Source organism: Maylandia zebra, linkage group LG16, assembly GCF_041146795.1.
Source record: "Maylandia zebra isolate NMK-2024a linkage group LG16, Mzebra_GT3a, whole genome shotgun sequence".
NCBI classification, from domain to species: Eukaryota; Metazoa; Chordata; class Actinopteri; order Cichliformes; family Cichlidae; genus Maylandia; species Maylandia zebra.
The window spans coordinates 4,285,001-4,312,980 of record NC_135182.1 but is presented as its reverse complement, the minus strand read 5'-3'; the positions used below and the strand labels follow the sequence as shown (position 1 = coordinate 4,312,980).

General features: G+C 41.4%; 2 protein-coding genes across 4 annotated transcripts in view; one reads left to right on the top strand and one right to left on the bottom strand.

Annotated features, from left to right (window-relative positions):
• fhip1b (FHF complex subunit HOOK interacting protein 1B) overlaps nt 1-21,453 on the bottom strand; it is a 28,291-nt gene extending 6,838 nt beyond the window's left edge. For both annotated transcript variants that reach the window (XM_004568946.4, XM_004568944.3), the window contains exons 1-9: nt 21,111-21,453; nt 9,945-10,410; nt 7,343-7,747; nt 6,248-6,478; nt 3,997-4,242; nt 3,657-3,824; nt 2,673-2,752; nt 2,027-2,196; nt 321-1,709 (exon numbers count right to left, since the gene is read on the bottom strand). In XM_004568946.4, the coding sequence (XP_004569003.1) occupies nt 321-1,709; nt 2,027-2,196; nt 2,673-2,752; nt 3,657-3,824; nt 3,997-4,242; nt 6,248-6,478; nt 7,343-7,747; nt 9,945-10,073 (2,818 nt within the window). In that variant the 5' untranslated portion in view covers nt 10,074-10,410; nt 21,111-21,453. The remainder of the gene's footprint in view (nt 1-320; nt 1,710-2,026; nt 2,197-2,672; nt 2,753-3,656; nt 3,825-3,996; nt 4,243-6,247; nt 6,479-7,342; nt 7,748-9,944; nt 10,411-21,110) is intronic.
• Nucleotides 21,159-27,832, top strand: cnga4 (cyclic nucleotide gated channel subunit alpha 4). 2 transcript variants are annotated; one of them, XM_076875238.1, is made up of 7 exons: nt 21,159-21,297; nt 22,849-22,950; nt 23,055-23,161; nt 23,432-24,015; nt 24,130-24,375; nt 24,609-24,774; nt 26,690-27,832. In XM_076875238.1, exons 2-7 carry the CDS (start codon nt 22,907-22,909, stop codon nt 27,508-27,510), a joined length of 1,968 nt encoding a protein of 655 aa, XP_076731353.1. In that variant the 5' UTR covers nt 21,159-21,297; nt 22,849-22,906; the 3' UTR covers nt 27,511-27,832. The 2 variants fall into 2 exon arrangements, with proteins under 2 accessions (XP_076731353.1, XP_004569000.2); XM_004568943.3 differs by lacking the exon at nt 21,159-21,297 and adding an exon at nt 22,257-22,472.
• Nucleotides 27,833-27,980: the final 148 nt, after the last annotated feature.

The following is a 27,980-nucleotide window of genomic DNA, read 5'->3' as shown; positions in this document are numbered from 1 at the left end:
AACTCTTGTCAGCAGGAAAGAGTAACTGCTTCTCAGAAGTGGGTTTTAACTGCTTGTGATTATATGGTTGCAAATCCTTTCACCATCCTTAAAATATAGTCAAGAAGAGTTCCTAAGTTTGAGGTGGTAATTACACCATCAACCACATAACTTCAACAGCTGTGCTGTTAGCAATTATCAAAAGCAAGAGCTCAGTGATACAATTCCTGTTACACATCCAACCACTTATTTGATACAGCAGTGTGAGCATGAAAATATGATTACAGCAATAGACGTATCCACAAACTGATGCAACAGTGAAAGAAATCCGTGAGTCTCACCTGTGTATGGCTGGGACACAGGTTGGTTCAGTGGTCTGGCAGGACTACAGATGCCCACCGCAGACCCGTCTGCCTTCACGTCACCTGTCAGCTTCCCCTCCAGTGCTGATGACAGCTGCTGTTCTTCTTCCTGGCGCTCAGTGGACAGACTCTCTCTGGCGATTTCCTCCAGCTGACAGGCTGCTTTGCAGCGCTCTTTCACCCGGTCCTCCAGTTCTCTCAGCTCCTGTGTGAACGCCTCAATGCTAATGCCCTGACCGTTGGCATCGCCAGGCAGCTGTGGGTCTCCCGGCGCCTGCTCCAGCAGCTCCTCAATAAGACTCTCTACAGACTGCTGACTGGCTTCTGGAAGATCTGAGGATGCATCATGTGGGTTTAAGGTTTCACTTGACAGCAGTTTGGTATCAGATGCTGACTGGTTAATGGAGGTCTGAGTAAAAATCTTGCTAGGACAAAGAGATTGTGCATCACTGATGTCACTGTTGCTAAAAATAGACTTTGGGAGAGCAGTGCAGCTTTGCGAGGGGCAGTTAACAAGGGAACCATTTTGGTTGGCGTTTTCATCCAAATACTGCTGATCATCCAAGTCCCTCTTCACTTTCTTCACCTCCAGTCCTCTATCACGACTGTCTGAGCACCCGTCTCCCTGCACCATTGTTCCATTATACATAGCCTGGTAGCTAACAGTGATGGCAGATGAGGGGATGTGAGGAGCTGGGGAGGAGATGGGATGAGAAGTGGATAAAGCGGTTGCTGAAGACGAAGAAGGTACAAGAGGAGGTACAGGCTTGGGAGGCAGCTCCTCTCTCTGAAGGCTGCGTTTCTTGGAGCGAGGCGTTAGGCTGATGCAGCTGTTTTTGCCAATCGTAACATCCCACTCTCCGCTGTCCCGCTCAGAGCTACTCCATTCAGACCGCGCTGCTGCCACAATGGCCGCCCTTTGCTGACCGGGAGAAGAGTTATGACTTCCTCCCTGCTGGAAAGAGAAGTGCTCAGGGAACATAGTCATTGGGACATTGGAGGTAGGGGGAAGTGGGGGTGGCGGGGCTGTGTTTGGGGATGGGTTTTCGCCATCATATGGTGCCGACCAGTCACGACAAGCCCAAGAGCAAAACTCAATGCTCCTCCGAGCGTCCTTAAGATACTCCAGATAACCTGAATCCCAGTCCAGACAATCTGTGTGGGTCTGCTGATGGTGCATCGGGCTGTCAGGAGACATCTGGTGGGAGCTTGAAGAACTGGACTGCAGTGGATCCATGCTAGAGGAGGTAGGAGCACCTCCACCTCCTGATCCACCTCCACTGCTCTGCTGTCTCATGAAGAAGGACAGGCGGGATGGAGTGCTGGGTCTGGGTGGGGCGGGAGATTCTGTGCTGGGACTATTCAGTACTGCAGGATGACAATATACGGGCAAACAGGAAAACCATGAGTAGAGCCAGGATCTGCTATCCCAATTAATACAGACACTGTATGCAAACAATCAACTTACATACAATAACATTCCTAACACCAAGAGTTTTCCATGCAAATTCACTCTGGCTCTACAACTAAAGGTCTTAAGTAAAGTAAGTGACTAGAGTAGCTGCACAACTATTGTGTACAGTGTATTCCACTCAGTAAAAGATTGTATTTCAAGTGCAGATCATATCATTTACAACCACAACTATTAGTGTCAACTGCTCACTTTCCACAAGTGTGTAGCTCACCTTTGCCCCAAAATGGATTTTCCTCATCTCTCTCAGAGGAGGCAGCTGCGTTGAACCGGCAGCACTCTGGGATTAATGACAGGAACTTGTCCGCTGACTTTCCGTATAAGTCAGTCTCCCTGATAGCACGACGCTGACTCAGCATTACGTGAGTACATGGCAGGAGATACCTGAGAGCGAGAGAACACACAGAAGCAACTTCAGTAATTTTAGATAAGTTAATCCACATGCACAGGATATAGGTTACTATTCAGGAAGCTTAAACTGTGTTGTCATTTTTAATTCTACATTTCCATTCTTAATATTTGCCATATTTATCTTGCTGTGACAAATCACCTTAAAACACAGACAGTATGCCCTAATCACAGCCTGCAGGTAATGTGTTAACGGGGGGGGGGGGGGGGGGGGGGGGGGGTGTCACTGGCAGCTTCTGACAGTAGTATGGGAAATGGGAGAAACAGCCATTGGTAGTTCATAAAATTTTTGTAAAAATGGGCAGAAATAACCTTGTCTGTATCGTCTCGTGGTAACTGCTGACAGATGGTGACTTTGCGTCATAACCTTTACTTAATCTAAATGACTAGATGTGTGAAGAAGCCCTTTGGAAGTATAACATTTGGCAAAATGCTCTGAAGCGCACACAAACCTGAGTACAAGCTGTAGCATGACGTCTTCACAATTCAAGGACAGGAGAGTCCTGAAGAGGCTTAACGATACCATGCAGAGCTGCAAAACAAGCAGAAAGAAACTGGTTAGAAAACAACCATTTTCTGAGGAGGACATACACATACGTAGGACACTGTGATGATTCATAAAAAATATTTTTTTGAATTCCCCCCCTCCAAAAAAACCCTCAGAATAAATTTCAGAACCCAAACGATATAGGATTTTTAAGCTCAATGCCAATTTTTGGCAATTTAAAAATGTGATATATCGGTTGATATTGTTTGTTTTCTGTTTTTTTGGATTACCTTTCTACGCTTTTTTGCTCCACTTGGAAAAGTTGGTATTTGTGTCCCTTTGGTAAACACACTACGCAACATCAACACTCATAACGTGGTTGAAATGTACATTTTGATACCATATGTTGGAAGCTAATATTGGTTAGACTCCAATAAAATTCTATAACAGCAAAATTTACTATTTTCTTAGCAGTGAACACCAGTAATTTTAGTCAGCAGTGCTGATGTTTTAACGCTATTCCTTTTTAACTCCTATTTGGGGGTAACCATCGTTTCTCTTTTTTCCGTCATACTTCAGGTGAATTAATAGATTTTTTTTCCTAACACCACTGCTGTTCCAAAAAGACTGATATTTATGCATTTGGAGGGAATTTAAGATAATGTTGAAACATTTTGCTGAGGCTTATTTAACCACTTATAAATAACTGGTAACACAATCCTCAATTGTTGCAGCAGACATGAAGAGATTCAGTTTCCATGTTTATTCTGTATCCTACTCAGTTTCTGCTTTAAACCCACTCACCACCCACTCAGTCGAGTTCAAATGAGGGCCTCAGGGCTCCTTTACAAATATGCACGCACGCACGCACGCACGCACGCACGCACGCACACACACACACACACACACACACACACACACACACACACACACACACATATATACGGACCCTTGAATTGCTGCTAATGCGCGTGAGCAGCGTGTCCAGGATGGTGTCATTGTCATGGCGATGCAGCAGGATGAAGCGCAGGAAAGTTTTGAGGAGGGAAGTTTCCGTTATACTGCGCAGAAAAAGATCAAGGTAGGCTGTGCTGGCGATCATCTCATCCACCGATGACTGCAAACACACACAATTAAAGGTGTCTCAAAACTGCCAAAAATATGCAATATGATAATAGTTATGTGTGCACAGTTAAAAGCAACATTAAGGGAATTTGTTCACCCCCTCTCCCCAACTCGGCTGTTAAAGAAACTGCAGCCTTTCTAACAAAAACAGTCCCCTTTGCTACCTTATGCAGGGCGGGGCCGATGACAGGTACAAGGAAGCCGTTGTGAAGGTAATCCAAAAGCTGTGAGCGGACCAGGGGATGGGCGACCTGCACCACGGCGTTGCAGAACTCGAGCGAGTTCATGAAGAGCACGAGCGACGACACGCCCATCCAGTCCTCCCGCCGAAGGGCATGCCAGTCATCTCCTCGAACTTCTATCTTCCTCGGCAGAGAGGAATAAAGAGCGCTGAGGCCTGTCGCCAACACCTGAGGAGAGGCAGAGAGGTCACAGACGTTGCTGACTGAGTCACCTCTAGGAAGTCAGCAGGTGGCACCTCTCAAATAGGAGTCTATTTTTAAAGTTCTGACTTTTGGAAGTAACAAACAAGAGCTACAAACTACACCAAATTAATGATGGAGAAAATAAGCAGCATTTTCATACAAATATCACCAAGTCACAGCCCATCCAACCCCTTCCATTAAGACTGTGCTGACTAACGGCTATTATTACTGTCTGCTGCAAATCTCAACTGCTTAAATGAACAGTTTTTAAATATTTTCATCATAATTCAAATAATTGCAGCATGATGGTCCATACTCTGAGTCCTACTGTTGTTACCAAAAAAAGGTTTAAACGAGTGCCTTCCCAGCACATGCAGACACAGTGGATTCACAGTCTAGCTCAAAGCCCGTCAAAGCCCTTTTAATAACAGCTGATGACTTTTATGAAAATCCAATATTTATTGCTGCATGTGCCTTCCCAGCACATGCAGCACATGCAGACACAGTGGATTCACAGTCTAGCTCAAAGCCCGTCAAAGCCCTTTTAATAACAGCTGATGACTTTTATGAAAATCCAATATTTATTGCTGCTGCCGTGCACATATAGGATGGAGAAACCTGAACCCGTTAGGCTGACAAAACAGATGCAAACTTCCTCAAAAAGAGCTGTGCACGGACACCGAGGGACAGGGAGCAAAGACGGGATGTTCTCTGTACTCTGCTTACAACGTGAGAAAGACTACAATTGTTCCTGTTGTCTAAGAATGTTGAACTAGATCCAAAACTGTCAAAGCAAAGCTGATTATGATACGTGTGAGTATGCACAGACAGGAAATAGCCAGACTCGGACAGAGAGGAGCAATTGGTCATTAACGCCACCTCCACTGGATCTTTCAGCTGTAACTAGGTCAGACTGAAGCTGCTGGAAGGAAGATGAGCAGAAAATAGCTGAGTTAGCACCAGAGTATAGAGACCTGAGAGGGAGGGGGGCGGGGGTAGACTACTGACCACAGTGCTGTATGCAGACATCACGCAAGACTCGCTCTTATAATGCAGTATGAAAGCTTAAACATTGCTCTGGGACCAGATTCAGTTAAAATCCTGACCAATTCTTGTTCATACATTCAAATGTATGCAGACACATGTTCCCATTGCAGAACTGTTAAGCAAATTAAACTAATAGCTTTAAATATGCACCTCAGACTGCATTAAGTATAACATGGCTCTTTAATTACATCTAGTGGCAGCTAAAAGAAATGACAAAAACAAGGCAGACAGGTTTTACTTCAAAGCGGAATAAACTTTCCACCTTCAAGTTATGATTGTGTTTCCAAACAGAAAAAAGAAATCACAGTTCAAAAATGATAAAATATCCTTCCTTTGTTTTCATCTTTCTTTTAGGTCTCCTGCTTAAAGAACAAACAGTTATTACTAAAGAGTGCTTCTAAACTCACTGGGGGAGAACTGCATCAGTAAGGAAACTGCATTTCACACAAGTTTTCTTAAGCTGTCTTCTTTATCACTAAACAATAAAGTTTCTCCTAAAAACTGCAAACATGTGATGTTGGGTGAGTTTCTGGGTTTTTTTAAATAGGAAGCCTCGAGTTGAGACACAGTTGATAGGATGTAGATAAGGATGAACGGTCTGTCAGAGTGCATAGTCATCTCCTTCTCCTTCCATTATCGCACACCATCACTAATGCATCAGAATTAGACAGCCTGCGCGCGCGCACACACACACACCTCTCTTTCTTAGAAGCAGTGAGGGAAACTAAGTCAAGATCCAACTCTTATAATCTGTCCTTAACCATCACATCAATAAAGAATAGGTCATATTCACCATATACTATACGGTTTTTAGACTCAGAGGTTTTAATTTGAGTCTGGCTTTGACCATACTTCTATCAATCACAAGCCAAATGAGCATCATTATGGGAAAACTGTCTGAAAAAAGAGAGAATGAAGAGTGACTCAAAAGCTCCTCACTCACCGGACAAAAGTAGGAGTTCTCAGCGATGTATCGTGCAACAGCCTTGTGACTGGCTGACGCCGCCATAACCAGCAGTAGTGCATCTCGCGCCTGCTGTCCAATGGCTCCATCTCGGTGGATGAATGGCACAAGCAGGGAAAAGATCAGCAGGTTGGTTGAGCCCTGCTGGGCTGGTGCAGCCCGGAACAACATCTCTAGAACCACCGGCTGTCGGGCCATTGACACGCAGATCTGATGGAGGGAAAAAGAATCCCATTAAAGAACAAGAGTCATGAAACGCTGTTGAAAAATCTACTTTGGAGGTTAGTTATTATTCCAACTTTAGCACAGAAATGAATCACTAATCACTACAAAGGTTTCCTTTTATATGAAAAGAGCAGGTCAGTGCCCCTTTCTGGGGAGTTAAAAACATTTCAGGGAACACCATCAATTATATTACTATTTATTTATGCACCAAATTCACCTGGCTTTTGAAGTGGAACCCCTGCAATTAAATGGTACGTCTTCTGACCAATCAGTAACCTGAGCTGGACTATATTCAACTAACTTTATTGTTTGGGGGAGAAAAACGCCACAGCATGTGATGCTCTCATTTGTTGGTTTCTCAATCAATTGCTGCCGGGCATTCTCATGAAAAAGATATCAAATTACATTTTAAGATAAAAAAAAACCTAGCAAACAGCATGCAAACAGTAAATGCAGCAGAAGCAACAGCAAATGAAAAACTACTATAACTTCTATCTTCCTCGGCAGAGAGGAATAAAGAGCGCTGAGGCCTGTCGCCAACACCTGAGGACAGGCATAGGTCACAGACGATGCTGACTGAGTCCCCTCCAGGAAGCCAACAGCAAATGAAAAATTACTATAATTCAAATTGTCAGGTTTCATGAAGAGCCACAGCTCAGCTAAGGTTTTTAATACAACAGCCAATTTTTCCAGCCTTCAATTCTCAGTCATCTCACATCCGTTCAATTTTAACACAAAAAATAAAACAAAACTTGTTTGTCATTTGTGGGATGTCTACTACCGGTGAAATATATTTTGTTTATAGTGACTGCATACACACACTGGAAAAGACTGTAGGTTTGTATGTACCTGGTTAAGCAACAATACCAGGCTGTTCTCCAGAGCTGAAGGACAGCCGAGTTCTGGGTCAGCACAAGCTCCCAGGAGCCTAAGAAGGGGGTGGAGAATGGCTGTGTGCTGGAGCAGGGGCTGCTGGGACTGACCGATAAGCATCTCAAACAGTTTGAGCAGTGCACCCTGGCTGTCTGGGTCCAAGCCACGGCGAAGGTGCCACTGAACCAGCCTCTCCAGGATATTCTCTGTGACCACAAGCTCCAGTATGGGCCCCATAGGTGGCACGCTGGTGCCGCTCTCTGAGCTCTCAGCAGGACGCTCCTCTGCCAGCAAACATAACATCTGGTCGGTGTTGTTTCTCACTGCCGTAAGGTCATCGCTGGAGGATGAAGTCTCATGCTGCTCCAACACCCAAGATATCTGAGAAAAGGAAGTAAGGAGTGTGTTGTTGCTTTATCCAGTGGGCTTAAGTGATGAAGTGTTTGAGGTCCATGCTAACGGGACCAGGACAAACACTAGAACTGTAATGGCACATGTGGGTATTTGTTTATGTAACACAATACATAGAACTGAATGTTATTCCACATTACAATGTTTCCTCAAGTCAATCAATTCTGCTTCCATGTAACTGGTTCATCCTTTAGTCCAAGAGGAAGAAATTCCCTTAAGGCTCTCCCAAGATATCGAGTCCATTAGCACAAACAGACAGGCAACCCTTAAACTTAATATCTCCAGCCATGGCTATTACTGACAAAGAGGCATACAGGCAGATAATACTCAAAACAGGTTAAAATACAACAGTGCAACACAACTCAATTATTTTGCAAGATATAAAACGGCCTGTATTTGTATAGCGCTTCACGGTGAGAGTATGTGGTCAAAAGTGTGTGAGAGCAAAATGATAAGCAGAAGTTTCATTGGTCAGCATGACTACAGCAAGAATGAATTTGCAGATCTGGGCCCATGTTGAACAGATAAGAGCTGCATGTTAGATACTGGATAACAAGTCACGAACTACATTTAGGTGCACTTCTGTGGCTCTGTTGCAATGCATTTGCAACATATTCACTTATGGCTGGTGTCTGCTTCTTCTACAGTGGATTATAAATGCATTTCTCCATTATGACAACCGATCCTTTCAAAGAAAAACTCACTGACAGGATCGGACCTGTATATAGCTTTAGTAAGTCTCGCCAAAGAAGGAGCGGGTTTGCAAAGTGTGCACGCCCTGCAATCCCTGGGAAAAACAGAAAATAGATCATTTCTCAGACATCTTTTGTTGCCTCAGATTAGTTCCAACCGTCAGGCAGTGACAGACCTCTGTAACCTATAAACGTTCAGTAGGTAACTGGACATCAGCCAGCTAGTTTACTTCTCTCACTGACACTGACACAGTGAACTTTCACACATTGTGTGAACACATAATAATTCACTAGAACAAAGACAAAGCCTTCAAATCACACAAAAAGAAAAAAGATTAAAAGTAGAAAATTTGAACTGTCACAATAAATTGGATTTATTATAATTAACTCACCTGTGAGAGAGAGAATGTTACTTAGGCGCTGAAGAAAATTTAAAAAAGCAGTTTTTAACTTTGATTCTGTTTTGTGACTGACAAAATTATTGTTTCATTTTGAGTTCAGCTTTTCTTGAGTTTTCACTCTGGGTAGGAAAAATAATTTGCCTCAAATTGTGAAAACGGGACAGTCTTTGTGCAAAATTAACTTTTGTGTGTTAGTTCAAACATTGATGCTGTAACATCAAGATAACATTTTTAATTTAAAAAAAAAATCAGTACCAATGTAGACCACTGTGGGCAGGGCAGGAACATCGAGCAATTTTTATTATTTATTATTTTGAAGCCACAAAAAGTCCATCACACCATTTCCTGTGACGAGCACACACAGCTGCACTAAGTAAGGCTGCTCAAATATAGCAAAAATCATCATCTCAATCCCCAATATAGTTTCGTCTCAAGTACTTAACATGGTTATTAACTAACTTTAAAAAAAATGTCCTTTTAAAGGATATTTATTTGGAATTTAAATACAATTGATAATAAACACATGTCGAGGAGCGTGTCAGGCTACATTTCACCGTGTGTTATACTTGTATAACTATGCATGTGACAAATAAAGAACCTTGAACCTTGAATGGTTATTAACTAACTTTAAAAAAATGTCCTTTTAAAAGATATTTATTTGGAATTTAAATACAATTGATAATAAACACAAATTGGTGAGTAACACAGGGTCATCTGGTAAAGCGTTAAGCAGAGGTATTTTTGACTGCAAAGCCCATCTTGCAAGAGCAACTGGTGCATTGCCTCCACTTTGATATCTCTCCAGAGGCAGACGGGCAAAAACAGCCCCAGGGTCATTTGGGGACCTGCAATGCAGCCACGGCTCAAGCAGCGGAGAGCTAAAGACAGCGTTTGCCAACTTTTAGTAATTCTTCCATGGGTTACATGTGCCTTTTACTTTTTTAAGATGGATTGTTGATCAAGAGATGGGTCCAAGGGAGGGGTAAAAACATACCAGTATAAAGGAAAGACAAGAAACAAGAGCTTTGGAAAGAAAAGAAACAGAAAAAAAAACTGTGTGTGTCTTAAGCTCACCTGTCTCCAGTGGTTTTCAAACACCATGAGACAGGTCTCTGGGTCTGCAGTGCAGGGGCTGGAGGGGGCGGCACTCCGGCTCGACCGACTCCCAGAAGCCCGTGGGTTTAACCTGCTCAGCCAGCTCATAGTGAAACCAGCTTAAAGCAGACCAAAGATCACTAAAACTCAATGACGTTGAGTCTAACAGAAGGCAAAGGAAATTATATGGGAAAACAAGAAGTGGGAGAGAGGAAAAGAGAAGTGCAAAAAGAAGGGCAGAAAGGGAAGGGAAAGTGTATCACAACAGAGAAGAGGAGAAAGAGGTCGGCTGTGCAGGCTGTCAATCCCGCTCAGTGTACATCTAGGAAAAGCCTGCTGCTGCTGCTGCTGCTACAGAAACTTTGTGACCCTGTCCTCCTCGTAGACCCTGTCATCCAGTCTGAAGCCAACACCACTCCATAGCCGGTCAGGACTGGCAGTCTCTCTGTGTGAACAAAAAAAACCCCCAAAAACAAAACAACATTAACATCATATAAACCTGGAATAATAACAGCTTCATTCACAAACTTGCTATTACTAAAAGATCTCATTGCATTTCTCTTAATGTGGACTTGAAACATGACAGAATAACCACTAGATTAGAGTGGGAAGAATGTATGTAAGGCAACATGGATACAAGATTCCATGCCTCACTCGCTGTGGCTCGGGAGGCAGGGTCCATGGCAGTAAGCTACCCCAGGACCCCACAGAGCTTTCAAGAAAGAAAGATTTATAAATGACATTATGCATATGGCAAAAACTACAAATCACCTTTCAATGGGATCACATCAGCCACGATGTCATTGAGTGTTCAGACCACACATATTACTCTTAAATAAGAATAAATAAACGCACAGCAATTATCTGAAATGTCATTAATGATTTTGCCCAGTTACACTGAGGTTGAACAGGTGAGTAGCTCATGGTTGGTGCCAAGCTGTTGCATGTGAAGCGTGTAACATTTTGTGGATACGTTTAGAAAATTATTGCAATGGAAGAAAAGATTTAAAGTAGAAAGAGCCACGGTAAAAGAATTAACAGTTTCAGAAAACAAGTTTTAACTACACACCATTTCTATCAGTAACATTTCTGCAGTATTATACTGAAAACGTTGATGTTTTATCCCAAGTCTAATCCTCATAACACCTGCATGGACTGAGCTCATGAAGGAAGGGAAAAGAAATGTTTTTGCTTTCCTTCATTTTCTATTACATCAAAATGCTTTAAAAAAGGTCCATGTTATGAAAGGACTGTGCAGTATCAGTAGCTGCTGTGTCCATTTGTCGTCAGTATTTATATCACTGGCTGAACACTGCACTCAAGAACATCTAATGCGATTATATACATATACTATATTCCCAAAAGTATTTTGTCATCTGTCTTCACACCCATATGAACTTGAGTGAAAACCCATTCTTAATCGACAGGTGTTAATATGTCATCTGCCCACCATTTACAGCTATGACAGCTTCAACTCTTGTTGAAGCTGTTGATATGTTACAGTGGTGAAAAACCCAGGATTGGGGCATGGCGGAACCGCGACCGGGCCAGCCAGGGGAGGTGCTGACCCAAATGGTGGCCGAGTTCGTGCCTACCTCTAAACCCGTACCCACTTCTTGGGTGGGAGCGCCTGCACCTGTTCCTGTTCCACGGAGGAGGGCGGATGAGCAACCTCCACTTACACCACCTGCTCATGCATCTTCTCGGCCTGAGCCGATGGACAGCGTGGACAGCATGCGGGGGACAGCATGCTCACCCAGAGCCGGAGGCTGGCACCAGGGAGAGAGCTGCTCAGCTGGGGCCAGAGGCCAGCATGTGGTCTGGACCTGCCTCGTTTTTACCAGAAGCCAGCGTCTCTATTAGAAGCGAGTGTGAAAACGACAACTGTAATAAAATCCGCTGATATGTGGTCGGGTCTGCTATACATATGCTACAGTGTGCTTATTTGACCATTCTTCCAGAATAAAAGTTGTGAGGTCAGACACTGATGTTGGACAATAGGGCCTGGCTCACAGTCTCTGCTCTAATTCATCCCAAAGGTGTTCTTTTGGGTTGAGTTCAGGTTTTTGTGCAGATCAGTCAAGTTCTTCCACACTCACACTTCCACACCGCTCATTTAATTCTTTATCGACCTTGCTTTGTGCACTGCGATGCAGTCATGTAGGAACAGGAAGGACCCATCCCCAAATGTTCCAAAGTTGGGAGCATGAAATTGTCCAAAATGTCTTGGTATGCAAAACATCAGGAGTTCCTTTTACTGGAAGTAAAGGGGGTGAAAAACATCCCCACGCCATAATGCCCCCGTCCGCCAAACTATACATTTGACACAAAGCAGTCAGACAAGTACCGTATTATTCGGGCTATAAGGCGCATTTAACATTCTTTAATTTTCTCAAAAATCCACAGTGCGCCTTATAATCCGATGCGCCTTATGTATTAATTCTGGTTGTGCTTACTAGCCTTGAACCGATTTTATGTGCTCAAATTAAGTTTAACATCCGGGCATCCATGAAAACAGAATTTATTAAATTTAATGGAGTTAGAAGTTAGGTGGAAACTAGCAAGCTAAGCATGATATAGCATGTTCTGACAGATTTCTGAAACAAATTCAAATGTACCTGAATTTGAAATTTCCACTGAAGTCACGGGTAAGAGGCAAGTGGAACCAAGATCGAGGCCATTTGCTTTTTGAAGTTTGCAAAGACTGCTAAATTGTGCCAGTGGTAGTTCACTCTTTGCAACATAGTACGCTGTTCTAAACAGATTTTTTTTCAGGTTTATTTTTAGTATGTTATTTGCAATTGGTGTTTGTTCTGGGAAAGATATTGCAGACTGAGCAATAATGCATTTCTTGCATTTCTCATGGGTTCTAATGGGGGCCTTTCTTAAAATGACTGGTCCCAGTAACAAAGGCACTTGTCGACTCAGAAATCGAGGGAAAACCAACAACACACCCGGCAGAACATTATGTTATTTACACGGGTGCACATAAGTGGTCCGCATGTGCGCATTCGCTGTCAAAATAAAAGATGCGCACCAGATAAGAAGTTGCAACGTGCGTTTGCGTACATATAAAAAGCACTGTTTTTGTCCGCTAGAGTGGGATTTTCACGGCACATTCTGCACCACATCTCTGTGCGTGCATCATTTGTTTGAAGCCAGCTCACCTCCTGCAAATACTTTTCCGAGAATACACGCTTCTTTTGTGGTTCGGACTCCTGACATTTCTTTGGAGGTGGAGGAACATCACAGTAATTGCTTAAAGGAGCTTCTTCGACATCTTTAAGAGTTCTAAACAAATGTCTGTCCTCCTCCAGAAATCTTATGTACGCAAACACGCGTTACAACTTCTTATCTTGTGTGCGTTTTTTATTTTGACAGCGAATGCGCACCTGCGGACCACTTATGTGCAGCCCTGGTTATTTAGCTCGTCATATTGCAGCCACAGAAATTATTTTGTCCATGAAACCATAAAGCTGCACTTTCTTTTTGCCTTATAGTCTGATTTGTCATAGCTTTTCCGTTTTGTGGTAAGCTTTTCTTTGGCTGTCACTTCTTCACCCTGACCTGTTTTATTTGGCTCAGCAGAACTGAAATATAAATCCTGCTGCTTTTACACACGCACTCACATAACGCTCAGCGATTCTCTGCGCGATCAACCTCTCACATGTTTAAGCTGCGGGAGATTTCACTTGTCATGTTTGCATAGTAAGCTAACGATTGATAAGATGATGTGCGGAAATTATCGTCACTCACCAATCAGTGCTGTCGCTCTCTATACACAGTTCGCGCGATTGCAAAGTGAAAGCAAAAAGCAAGCACAAATTCAAATGCAATTTCAATATGTCACATATTGACAGTGGCTCACCGATGTCAATGACATAATTCCCCAGCTACATTTCTGAAAGAATGCAAAAGCATTGACATATATTTTTCCTCCCTACGATAGCCCGACGGGCAGGGCAGAGATAGATTTTGGTAGCCCGACTGGAAAAATCGTTAGCCCCGGGACGTCAGGCTAGCGATTTTGCGAGCTCTGATGTTAGCATGACATTAGCACAGTGAAGCTGGAGGATGAACGCTAACTTTTTTCCGCTTGATAAAAGTTAACGTGAGGGTTCCCGATGGTTAGGGACAAATGCAATCACATGGCAGGATGCTGTAAACAGACCAAACCTCAGTCAGGAGAACAACTGAGATAATTCACAAGGTTAGTCATTCATATACTGCAACAACATGGGAATAGAGCAGCTGAAAGAGAATTCAACACTAATGAATCAATAGTACGGAAGTGGAGGAAGGAAGACGAATGAGTTGAGTAAAGTTTGACTTATCTGTTTTGTTTCGCTTAATGCACCTTATAATCCGGTGCACCTTATGTATGAAAACAGACCCATTCATCGACGGTGCACCTTATAATGTGGTGCACCTTATGGTCTGAAAAATACGGTACCGTTTTCCTGGCAACCACCAAACTCACTCATCCACTAGATTGCCAGATGGAGAAGCATGATTCGTCACGCCATTTTCTTTTCTCTGTGGTAGCAATTCTGCTTAATTTGTTAAATCCCTTATCAATATCCTTAATCTAAATGTCATTCTGCTGTCTTAAGTCATCCAAAGACAGAAACCCTTTCTGTGCTTTTGCGTGCATGCAAGTAATCGGGTTGTGCTGTATTCCTCAACTGGTTAAGAACAAGAGGTTGAATGGTATAAAATGCACTCCGCCAGTAAGTGGGATATTTGATATTTTCCTTCAGCACCATCAGAATTTAATAGCTCCAAAAATATCGGCCAGGAAGTAGTGCACTTAGTGAGTTATTGTAAGGATTAGTGAGAAATAACTGAACAGATGGTTAATGATGGATTTTGCTGCTGGAAAGGAGGGGGGAGGGGGATGTTTGTTCTTTTACTGTTGTGCAAACCTACAGTGCAGAACTTTTGGCTCTTAGACTTAAGTGTAAATATCAACCCTATTGACTCTTGCATATACAGCGCTGTGCAAATGACTTGACCCACCCCTCATTTCTTTCCATGTGGCTTAGAAAATGATTTATTGAAAGATCTAAACATACATGGATAATACAATATATAAAGCAAAAAGAGTTTACAGAATTGTAAGAAGCTTGAAAGATAGTGTTTGGCATTACAACCTTTATTCGTCAACATAGCCTGAACCCTCCTGGGCAACTCTTGCATGATTTCTTCAAGTTATCTTCAGCAATAGTCTTCCAGGCTTCTAGAAGTGCATTCAAGCTTTTCTTTGAGTGCCTTTTAATTAGATCTCTGTCAAGATGATCCCACATTGCTTGAGAGATGTTGAGGGACTCTGGAGGGGTCAGTCCATGACTGATAGTTTTCCATTGTGCGTTTTTCTATCCAGGTATGCTTTTACTGCATTAGCATTGTGTTCGGGATCACTGTCATGCTGAAAAACAAGTCATTGCCAATCACACACAGTCCCAAACCATGCCAGAGCCTCCACAGTGTTTTACAGATGTCTGTAGACCATTACTACGGATTCATGCTAATATTTATGCTTATGATAGTATCAATATAAGGACTCCCAAATGTCAGCATCCTAGCAACTGCAATCACCATTAAAAATTTTCTGGTTTTTGTTTTGTTTTTATTATATATGTGAGCAAAAATATCGCTGTTGCAAATTTCCTTGAAAAATTGTTATATAATATTGAGACTACATTGAGCACCCCTAACAACAATTTGACCAAAACCTCCAAATTTGGATTCATCGCTGTTGCCATGCATTTTCAGTCCAGTTCTTGTGTAATTGATATACCTTAGTGTTCTCTCCCCCTTTCCCTTCCTTAGGAATAACTTCTTGACAGCCACCCTTCCACTGAGACCATTTCTGATGAGGCTTCAGCAAACAGTAGACGTATCAACTGAAGTGCCAGATGCATCGCTCAGGTCCTGTTTTAGGTCTTTGGATGCCCCCACCCCCTCCACCACCATTTTTAATGAATTACTGTTCATTTTCTGCAGATAGTTAAGCTGTTCCTCCAGATGTCCAGTGCATTTGACACATTTACCAAGCCGACATACGCTAAGTTTTCAACCAATAGCTCTTCTGAAATCTCCTTGTTGGTTCAAAACATGCTATACCTGTTGAACTGTGTTATCATTGGCACTTTTCATAGATTCAAAGAAATAAAGAAATGGGAACAGATTATGTGTTTATGTGACAAGCTGCTAGTAATCAAGTGCCTAAAGACTAGAGATGGCACGATACCACTTTTTAATGTCCGATACCGATATCAGAAATTTGGATATCTGCCGATACCGATATGAATCCGGTAAAGCGTATTTTGTAATCAATAAAACTGTTTTTTTTTATAAATATCTTGCTGCATTTTGTATAAGTTCATACCTAAGTTTTAAAAAAAAAAACAAGCGACCGAAGCTATTCTGTTATACCTGTATGCAAAAAATACACTCCACCCAAAACATTTTAAAGTTCAGCAACACTGATCGGTCTAATAAATTTAAACCTACACCATCCTCCCTATTCTGGTATTTTAAAGAGTACTTAGTAGAAATATTAAGCAACCTAACTAATAGGGTTGCCAACTCCCAGCAAAAATATTAGGGCGGGGGGTGGTTCCCTTGTGGTGGAACCACATACCTCATAGCGGCTCAGCTATGAGGTATGAGGCCAATCACCGTGGTGTCATCGCCCTTAATCGATGTAATCAACTTTAATTTAATGCAAGTGTAAAACAAATGCACAGAAATCAATTATTTTTCTACAATAATTAAATAGATTCAACATCTTTCTTCAACAGAATTGCAGACTGCACAGATAGTACCTTCCCAAAGGAAAAAGTACTATAGCTTATTAGGGTGTATATTAGACTTATTAGTTACTATATACAATAATGGATTTCTATACATTTAATCGGATGACCACTTTTGTTGCAAGATTCAGATAATTATTTAATCAAAGTTTTTAAATGACATAACAAAGAAAAGTATTTCTTTGTGCCCCCCTCTCCCTGTTAATGCCCTACCTGGCCACCGACAAAACTTTGCTAGACCCGCCCCTGCACAGTTACCAGCTGTCAGCTACTTAGAAAAGGATCCTGGTGTTATTTGTCTCTCAGAAACAGTTCATAACTTCCCTTCAACTCATTCATGTCACCTAAAAGGTAAACCTGTTTCTCCATCACCTGTTCAGCTCTGATGATTCAGTAAGGACATCTCCTGGTTTCATCTTGATGTTTCCCTCTCACCACATATCCAAACCATATCATGACCAACAGCATTTACAGCCATGGCTCCAGCAAACCTCAGTTGATACTAGAAATTAATATTAAATAAATTTTAACAACAGCTTATCACGCTTAAACGTGCTGCTGTTGTTTATCCGCTGGTCTCCTCTTTCTAGCGCAAAGTGGGCGATAAACAAACAAGAAAGGCGGGACTTGTGGCAGAAAAGCCGATCAGCTGATCATTGATCAGTTTCATGTTTGAACTAATAACAGGAGAGGAAGGGGGAGTGAATGAGAGAAGTAGATGCAACTGCGCAGCAACGACAGAATAACTCCAGCTTTGTGTCTATTTTTTTATTCTAGCTGGAGTACGGGACAAATCGCTTCCTTTTCACCTCAATATGGAACTCCGATGGCCAGTCCAGCTGTGGCTCAATATATTAGTTGTTAAGCTTAACGTGGAAATACTCTGCAAACATTCAGGGATGAACTTACACACTTGCTTTACTTCTCTGGGATAGTTTTTGCCAAGATGAAATTCTGCGGTTAGGAAGCATGTAGCGAGGCTCCAAATGCTCCAACAGACCGCCAACAGGTCTCGCAGACAACAGCCGCTCTATCATGTGACACATACTGCTCCGATGCGCCGAGCTGGGTTACGCCAAGTAGCGCGTTTTGTGAGATGATTGTGTGATACTTCGGATCGAATTACATTTTTTATTTCTCTCCAATATCCGATCCAGTAATTTAAATCAGTATCGGACCGATGCAGATACGTAATATCGGATCTGTCCATCTCTACTAAAGACACAATTTTATCCCCCCCCATTGTTTTTGATGTGTAACACTAGTTTATCCTTTGAGTTAAGTGCTTTGTTTAATCCTTGAATGGTCTGGACTGAAAAAAGGTGAAAAAGCAGCCAAAGTCCAAAGAAAGACTTCAAAAGATCTTAAGAAATTCTGACTCCTTGGAAGCAAAATGTAAAGAAATGAATCCTGGCTCAAGACGTTTGCACAGTATTGTATGTATTTCCTATGGATAACATCCCTTAGGCTTGATAAGTTAGTAAGTTCACTTTAACTGAGATACATAAATGTTAAAGTAGATTTCAAACCTTTGTTATTGTGGCCACATGATGTGGAACAACATCACATGAACTGGACTTGGATCACACGCAAGAGGTCTACCAACGTCATGCTCAACTTCCCTAAATCAATAAGGCTCAAATGCTTCCCTTTTTTTTTTTTCCTTCACTCCCCTGATAGAGAGTATTTACACACAAACAACAATGGAAAAGATGGGTTACTATAGTCCACACTTTTTAATGACTCACTGTTCCTTAACATCTGATTCAAACTTAATGACACTGCTTGAAAACTGCTTCAAATGCATAAATTCATAACGAGGATAAAAATAAGATGATTATCTTACCCTAAATGAAGTTTAAGGTAACTGCTGATGCAGCTACTGTGCACCAGCATTTCAAAACTTTCTGACCCCGATGTGCAGGAAGTAGAAAATACAGTATATGGCCATTCAGCTTTAGTTTTATTTCAGGTCACACTGAATCATAAAATGTTTCAAAGTTCAACTAGACATTCCACTGGAGGGAGGCTGCCTTCATAAAGAGAAGTATTTGCTAAAGCTTAGTCATGAAGAACACCAAAGCAGTCTTGACTGCTACAGTCTCATAATGCAAAGTCTAAAGGTCAAGACCTATTTTATACTAACTAAAAGTATTTATGTGAAAAACTTAGAGCCACTCCTGCCTTAACCAGAAATTCTCCACGTCCACTCATATCCACGAGGACTGATGATAGTTACTGATAACATCTGTGACTCAAGTAGTGAGCAACCATAGACAAGACATGAGGACTTAAGGATGTCAGCGGCTACACAACAGTGCTTTTTGTTGGCTTAAGTACCAGTGGTTCTGTAGGTGGTGTATGTGCCAAGACAGCAATTCATCTGGAACTGAAAAGGGTGGCATACACCTACAAGTGTTTTTCTCTATCCTTACATGTTGAAGAAGAAGAGGAAGGATGTCAAAGAGTCATAAACAATATAAAAGATGGATGTAGCTTCCATGTAGCCAAAATTAAGCCAATATGGGAGGCCTTAAAAATGAATTCTATCTGAAGGCCACCAGATGGCGATAGCTGTGGTTGAACAAAAGACTTCCAGTCCCGTAAAAGACTACACGAAACGGCTTTCGGTCTCAATCTCTGTAAACACTTTGCTGATGAGTTTATGGGGTCAGGTACACATTTAGGGTAAAGTCTTGGTCATACCGTATTTCAAAGAGGGAGGCCTGTACATGCCACAAAACTGCACACTCATTAGCTAATGACTTGTGACTGACAAGTTGTTAGCCACACAATTTCACAGTCAGACCAGCCTTTCCTCATCATCTGGGTTTTTTGGTTTTTTTTGTCTTTTTGCAACCAAGGTGGCAATGGCAGAAACACTCATCTTGAATCTTTAAAACAAACACTGAGGTTATGTTGTAGTAGCTGTGATGATTGACTTGCATAAGGTTGTAATAAACTTGAGTGACATGACATCTGGAACAGGGTTTTATTGAACAAAAAAGAAAATGATTAGTGATTGTTTATCAACTTTCCCTGCAGTTTACTAACTAGTTAACAACTTACAATTAAACCACTGCTTGACTCTTCCTCATCAGCGGCTCAGCTATGATGCACACTCGTGCCTCTGCCACTGCCTACTGCATCAATGCATATCAGAAAAACATATATCCTTTATCTTTAACTGTGACAGGCAAATATTATTAAAGCAATACATGAATCAGGCTGTAGAAACAAAAGAATACTTTCAGTCTGCAACCACCATCATTTTTTCTGTATAAGAAAATAATATATGAATGTGATTTTCCTTTGCATAATCCAAAGCTATTCTAACAGTGCAGACGTGAACTAATAAGACACCTGGAGGAACGTGTGCTTATTTTCTAATACCGATTCATCTGGTTTTTTAATCACATATTTCCTGCCCCAATGTGGCACACTTATATTGACTCCTCTCTAGATCAAATTTAAATAATCATCCAACACTGAAGCCATAGCACCGGTAAATGTTCACATCTAGGAAGCTGAATTGAGCAGAATCTGGTACATTTTTCTTGAAAATGACCCAAAATGCTAAAAACTGAAGTCGTTACAGATGCTCTTCTCTTCATCTGAAAACCGCAATTTTATTCTTACTCTTGTAAGGCTGAAAGATGTGTCTGAAAATAGTTACACGTTAACTTTCTGTTAAGATGGTGAAATTATTATCTAAACCCAGTGAATAAAGATAAGCAAGAGTGTACGTTCTCAAACAGACAAATTTAAGCGATTAATGAACAAGGCTTTTCTATTCAACCATGATTTAATCTGTTGATGTGATATGCATATATGTGGCTTATTCGAGATGGGGGGGATCTACTAGTTATTCTGGGCACAGAAGTGACAGATTAGAGTTGTGTAGTTATAATTCCAAAGTCCAACCCAGTCCACAGATCTAATTCAAAGTTCACAGGTAAGATCACAACATAAATCATCAATCACTGCAGTATTTGGGGGTCATGTGTCCCGTTCAATCTGACAGACTGCTAGAGCACATACAGTGCACACAGCAAATACTACGCCCTTTCCCCTAAACCGGTTGGTTTGTCATGACTTAGCAGCACTTGAGCTTTTCTGCACTACATCTCACTTCAGCCAAGCGAGGCTCCTTACGCTGTGGTTCGACAGAAAACAACAATGTATTTCAAATGCAAGACGGAGGACCAAGCTAATTGACACTGCAAATATAATCAGCTACCTTAGAAATGCCAGCAACGCATATAGTTAATTTATCTAGTTGTCATGCTGTTGAACTTCACTATGAGGTCATCGAGAATCTCCCTACCTTGTGTGAGTCTCAACAGTTGTTGCGAGGTGGTGTTTTCCTTGGGCAGCTACCTGCTAGCTGGTTGCTAGTAAGTTAGCGCTGGTATGCTGCTAGCGACTAGCTGCTGATGAATTCCACAATGTCAGAGCAGTAAGCGATTACAAGATAGGAGGCGACCAAAAGACAACCGGCAAGACAGACCACAGTGAGTCAGGGACGCTAAGAAATCAACCACTCCTTCACTGAGGCTGCTGTGCATCCTGTTAGCAACAGATAAACATCCCATTTGATGGTTTCTCAAACACTCTTCGCTTTCCCGCAGCCATCTTACTTTAACTCCGCCCACACGTCTTCTCTGACTCACAGCGACGCTGCTTCGCACAGCTGTATGAGGGCTTTAAAGTGCCCAGATTATATACACTGCGTGCTAAACACAATGCACAAAGCTGAAACTTGTGAAAAATTGCTTGGCACCATGTCTGACTTTGGAGTTAGTTTGCAGTCCTCACCTCTTAGTCGGATAATTGTTTTTTATCAGTGGACCTGAAAGCTCCAGTTACTCCACCTTCAGAAAAGCCATGCAAATAAACTAAGCACAGGCAAATAAGGAGAGCTTATCTAAACGTAAAGACCCGCAGCAGTCAAATAAAACAGCGTAGCTTAAACATGGAAACATGGAAAGCAAATCCACATAGCGAATCCAGAAATGTATGGAAGTTTTTACCACTGGGGAAAAAGAAAAGCCATTTATAAGTGTTAATTTTGTATTATTATGTCAACATTTTAAGTTGAGTATTTCAAAATTTATTTTACACCAACTATATTGTAGGCTAAAGACTTTACAATATTACAAGAAGATGACAAAAATTAAACAATCTCAATAATCAAGTCAAATTTAAGGTATATTAAAAAAAAATCCATACCCTATTAATTTATAGACACACAGTGACATCCTCTCTGTAGTTTGGGCTCTATAATCCTGTCAGTGTTTGCTGTGTCTGAATTTTAAAGAGATAGCCTGCCCTTGTTTTCCGAGAGAGTTAAGAATTCCCAGAAGACACATGACATCTGTTATGGTTTCCCTCCATAGAGACCAGCATCACCAGGCAGTGATCAGGTAGACCTGGGTTGTTGTTAGGTGGACTCTACAGTGGTGCCTGTGTGTTCCTCTTCATCATGAGCAGTACTTGCCTAAAAAATACGTTCATTTAAGACCGATGTTTGGAAAATGGATATAACAGGTGATGTTAGTATCAGAGGGAACCGTTGGCAGAGGCTGTTTAGGCGGCAACAGGGGCAGAAAGCCAGTGGGGAAGGACACGATGGTGTCAAGGATAAGGGAAACCATAACACTTTCCTGGGCAGAATTTTGAAATTTAAGTAAGTATTATTGATTAAGCTGAATCTTTTTGGAAAAAGAAAAGTGCAGCTGTGATACAACAACAACAAGGCTGTTATTCAATTAGGCAGCTTGTAGAATGACAACATGTTTCTAATTATTAAGATTTAAAACATTTGACCTGTTTGAGATAATTAACACAAATTAGATCAGATATAATATCATTTATTCATGACAAGAGTCTTTCATTGTTTTGTTTGGGCTCCTGTTTTGGCAAATATTTCACAGTGAAAAATCCTAATACATTTTCCTGTCACAAGCAATGCTTTGGTTAATAATTTGACTATGACAAGTCTCGAATCATAATATTTATGTGACTCTGTTCTTCTCTTCTTTCCCTTCTTCAACATTTCTCAGCTGGAACGAGTTCATTGTTGATCCAGCTGAGCAGTTTTATTATGTCTGGATTCAGGTCATGACACTACCCATCGTTTACAACTGGGTAATCATCATTTTGAGGTAAAGTAGTGCAGTGTGGTATGTTTGCAAATGGTAATCATTCCTAAGCATATAACAACAGTGCGTGATAGGACATTTTCTGAAGCAATGCTTGTGTTTTTCAGGACTTGTTTCACTATGATAGCACTGAGCTACCTCCCTGTGTGGCTTACTCTGGACTATGTGTCAGACCTCATGTATATGATTGATATGATCATCACTCTTCACACTGGTAATTCTGTCGGTTTACAGTGGGAGTTCAAATTCCAACTTACTTTTGTCACGTGCAAGTTTTACATAACCCTTTATCATATTAAATATGACAGTCTTTTTTCCCTAGCTGCTTCTATTCATGTGGCCGCTGTAGCTATGGCTATAGCTATAATGAGGAAAAGTCATTTGGATGCTTTCTAACAGTTAGAGCCAACCTGTGTATTGATAAATTACATCACTGTATGATGAGTATTCTGGGCTTCATTAAACACTGTTTTTGCCTCTTCAGGTTACTTGGATCAGGGCATCCTGGTCAAAGACCTGATTCAGTTGAGGAAGCGCTACCTGCGCTCTAAACATTTCCTCTGGGACCTGGCTTCCATTCTTCCTTTCGACTTCCTGTATTTTGCATTCGGCATCCAAACTCCTCTGGTCAGAATCAACCGCCTTTTGCGTATCCCACGACTCAACGAGGCCTTGGACCGCATGGAGACAAGAACCTCCTACCCCAACACCTTCCGCATTGCCAAGCTCATGATCTACATCTTTGTGCTTATCCACTGGAATACCTGTCTGTACTTTGCGCTGTCCAGCAGCCTCGGCTTTGGAAGTGATCCTTGGGTTTACCCTAATATCACCAACACAGAGTTTGGCTCCATGCGACGTCAGTACTTTTACTGTTTCTGGTTTTCCGCTCAGATTTTAACCACAGTGGGAGACGTCCCCCAGCCAGAAAGGGAAGAGGAGTTCTTGTTTATGATCGCAGACTTGCTCATTGCTGTGTTGGTGTTTGCGTCAATTGTTGGCAATATCGGCAATGTCATCACAAGCCTAAGAGATCGCGATAATGTCTTCTTCCCTAACCATGAGCTGGTAAGCTGATGGAAGAGCCAAGCTTATTGAAAAGACTTTTAATAATGAAGATTGTGTGATAGCTTTCTTTAGCTAACATTTATAGAAAATCAAGTTTTTCTTTCCTTCTTTCAGGTAAAGGCATACCTGCGTAGTCATCACATCAGCAAGGAGCTTCGAGAGCGTATCAACAACTGGTACCAGCATCTTTACATCAACAAGAAGATCATGCGAGAAAATGAAATCCTGCAGCAGCTGCCTCTGCATATGAGGACAGAGATCACGGTCAGCGTTCATCTTCGCACACTCTCCAAAGTCACCATCTTCCAGAACTGCGACAGAAGTCTGCTGGAGGAGCTGGTTCTCAAACTAACTCCTCAGGTCAGAAAGCTGGCAAAGCTGTGTTTGTAACTTATAGTCACTAATTTGTTTATAGAGCACACAACTAAAGTGAATGGCACCTGCTCTCTGTGGAATGTGGTTCAGTAGCTTACTGTTATCTTGCAGATCCAAATTTAACACTGTTGTTGGTTTACCTTGACAGTGCTTTTGGAATATAACAATCCTTTGAGGCTGATGAAGTGTCACCTGCTCTTTATCTTTTCATCTTGTAGGTGTTCAGTCCAGGAGAGTACGTCTGCAGGAAAGGAGATGTGGGCCATGAAATGTACATCATCAAAGAAGGAAAATTGGCAGTTGTGGCAGATGATGGGGTTACAGAATTTGCTGTGCTGAGTGATGGGAATTTCTTTGGGGAAATTAGTATCCTTAACATCAAAGGTATGTTAAGTGATTTGGGCATGCTCTTACAAGTGAATTTGTTTAGCTGGTGAAGAGACACATGGACAAGAAGCAGGCCAGCTCTTTTTCTTCAGTTGTCTAAAAAATAAAACCGAGAGTCTCAACAATGGTAAAAGTATTCTTCCAGACTATTAGAGATGCTTGAAATAGACAAGTATTCTCTATAAAAGGAGGGAACGTGATTTCTGCACATTTAAAGTGAAGAATTACGACTAAAATACAAATTATACTAAGAGTTTTTTAATTGTAGTACAGCTGAAATTCAAGGTGGAGCCTATAATTCTGTTCACAGTTTTCACAAGAAGATGACTCAGATGAAAGAAAATTGCTTCTGAAGGCATCTAAAAGTGTATAATTGGAATCGGGAATGTTGGTGTATGAAGAAAGCAAACAAGTTTACTTTCAAGTGGTTGTGCTGAATTACAGTTTTTACAGATTTGCAAAAAATCTCTAGAAATGTCCACAACACCATAACATACATACAACCACAGGTTCAAAAAAGTTGGGACATGGTGTAAAATTTAATGTAAATCTCACAACCCCATATTGCATATTGAATAGAATATAGAGAATGTATCCTGTTTAACCTGAGAAAATGCAACATTTTAAGAAAGACTTTAGCTCATTTTGAATGTGATAGCAGCAATACATCTATAAAGTTGGGACAGGGCCGTGTTTGACTCTCTGTAACATCCCTCTTCTGTTAACAACAGTCTATAAACATCTAGGAACTGAGGAGACCAGATATAGATGATAAGATTTTCAAAGGGTCCACAATTTTATGCTAACATTATTTTGAAACGCTATTGTTAATAGAATATTGGTTTATAAGATTTACAAATTATTATATTCAGTTTTTTATTTACAGTTTAAACTTTTTTGGTAAGTCCAAAGGTATTTTTGGGAGCCTCTATAATTCCTACTCTATTGGTTTAGTTGAAGCTGTCAGTTGGATTTTTCTTTTTTTCACATTCAAAATATTATGGATGATTATTACTACTTTCTTTTACTATTTTTCTTTATTTGTTTCCTTGACATACTACTACACACTGATGGCAGTTAAAAAACAGCCACCTGTATATCAGGTGGCTGTTTTTTAACTGCAATCAATTGGAATTTGCTTTGAGGGCTGGTGTCCAGTCACGTAGGAACAGGAAGGACCCATCCCCAAAATATTCCCACAGAGTTGGGAGCATGAAATTGCTGCAAAATATTTTTGTATGCTGAAGCATTAAGAGTTTCTTTCACGCGAGCTAAGGGGCTGAGTCCAACTCCTGAAAAACAACTCAACACCACAATCCCCACTCCACTAAACTTTACACTTGGAACAGTGCACTCAGACAAGTACTGTTCCCCTGGCAACATTCCCGAAAACAGATGGAAAAGCATAATACGCCACTTTATAGAACACATCTTCACTGCTCTGGGATCTAGTGGTGCATGTTTTACCCCACTGCATCCAAGACTTTATACTGTGCTTGGTGATGTATGGTTTGGATGCAGCAGCTCGGCCATAGAACCCCATTCCACATTGCATCTACATCTACATTGCATTGAGGAAATTTCAGAACTGGACTTGTTGCACTGGTGGTATCCTATCACGGGCCCATGCTGGAATTCACTGAGCTGCTGAGAGCAACAAATTCTTTCACAAATGTTTGTAGACGCATTCTGCATGCCTAAGTGTTTGATATTATACATCTGAATTCAATGATTTGCATGGATTGCAATATAGTGTATATAGTGTATAGTGTATATTCAATTAATTTAAGACCAAAACAAGAATGATTGGCTGGTTTTAAAAGTCTTGAATAAACCAACAAATGTTGGTAACATCCTTAAAATTTTTAGGTTTGTCAGGTTTTTACAGAAATACTATTCTCTTTTATTACAGGTAACAAGTCAGGCAACCGCAGGACTGCCAACATCCGAAGCAATGGGTACTCTGATCTCTTCAGCTTGTCCAAAGAAGACCTGACAGATGTATTATCGGAGTTCCCTGCAGCCAAACGTCACCTGGAGGAGAAAGGCCGACAGATCCTCACTAAAATGGGCATGTTGGAGGAGAGTGGGGAGAAAGAGGAAGGGGAGGGAGAGAAAGTGGAAACCAAGATACAAAGACTAGAGAGCAACTTGGAGGTTCTGCAAACTAAATTAGCTCGACTAATGATGGAATTGGAATCGAGCAATCGCAAAATGCAGGCCAGGGTGGCGCAGCTGGAGCTGGAAGTTTCAGAACTGGAGACTCAGCTGTCAGAAGATGATGGAGAGAGAGACAGAACATTGGGAAGAGGGCAAGGTGTGGGTAGGGAGGCTGAATGGGAGCGAGAGGAGGCAGAGGGAGAGGAGGAGGAAGAAGAAGGCTCATATATGAAGGGGGAAAAACAGGGACTTGGAGATGATAGTAATGATGTCACCAAAGAGGGAGATGGTGAGAGCACTAAAAGTACAAAGGAAGATGCTGAAAAGGTGGTAGAGGGAGATAAATGTAGGCCAAAAAACCCAGATAATCAAGGAGATAAAAGTGAAGATGATGGAGAGAAGATCCAAGGAGATGACAGACCTGGGAAAGGAGATGGAGCTGAGATTGAACCTGAAAATGGGAAAGAAGCGAAAAGTGGAAAGAGAGAATCTGAGGAAGGGAAAAGGAGGAAAAGGATAAGGGAAAGAAAGCTGAAAGGTAGAAGAAATGAACGAAAAACTAAGAAAAAATGAAAAGAAATGTGAACTGTGTTTTTCCCATATGCGTTTTCAGGAAACGCTGCAGTGGATATTTGTTCCCCTAGATGGCAGCATTGCATTCCTCCCTTCTAAGTCATCGTCAAGAAAATCAATGTATTAACCCCTCCCCTCTCCCTTTAGTATATTTATACAGTTTTCAATAAAATAGTCTTATTAGTTTGGTTTCTTTGTTTGTTTCTTTTTAATTCATTAATTTGCAATATACATGACATGTTGTAAACGTTGTGTTCACTTTGATTCTTTTAATATGTATTGGTTACTGACAGCAGATTCCAATATTTTAAATAAAACATTTAACCAGCAATTACAGACGTTTTCTTGCATCCCTTTAATGTATTGTCCCTATGACTAAATTGCGTCTGTTAACACCATCTATCAACGTGCAGCTGTAGTGTAGCGTGGTGAGATCCTTGCTCTAAACTACGCCCGAATGAAAAACAAAG

What these genes read in the sequence shown, in the direction of transcription:
- cnga4 (XM_004568943.3), top strand. Translation starts at nt 22,321, where the DNA reads ATGGATATAACAGGTGATGTTAGTATCAGAGGGAACCGTTGGCAGAGG. An exon ending in TGGGTAATCATCATTTTGAG is followed by an intron (nt 22,951 to 23,054) that starts GTAAAGTAGTGC and finishes TGTGTTTTTCAG; the next exon opens with GACTTGTTTCACTATGATAG. An exon ending in TAGTATCCTTAACATCAAAG is followed by an intron (nt 24,775 to 26,689) that starts GTATGTTAAGTG and finishes CTTTTATTACAG; the next exon opens with GTAACAAGTCAGGCAACCGC.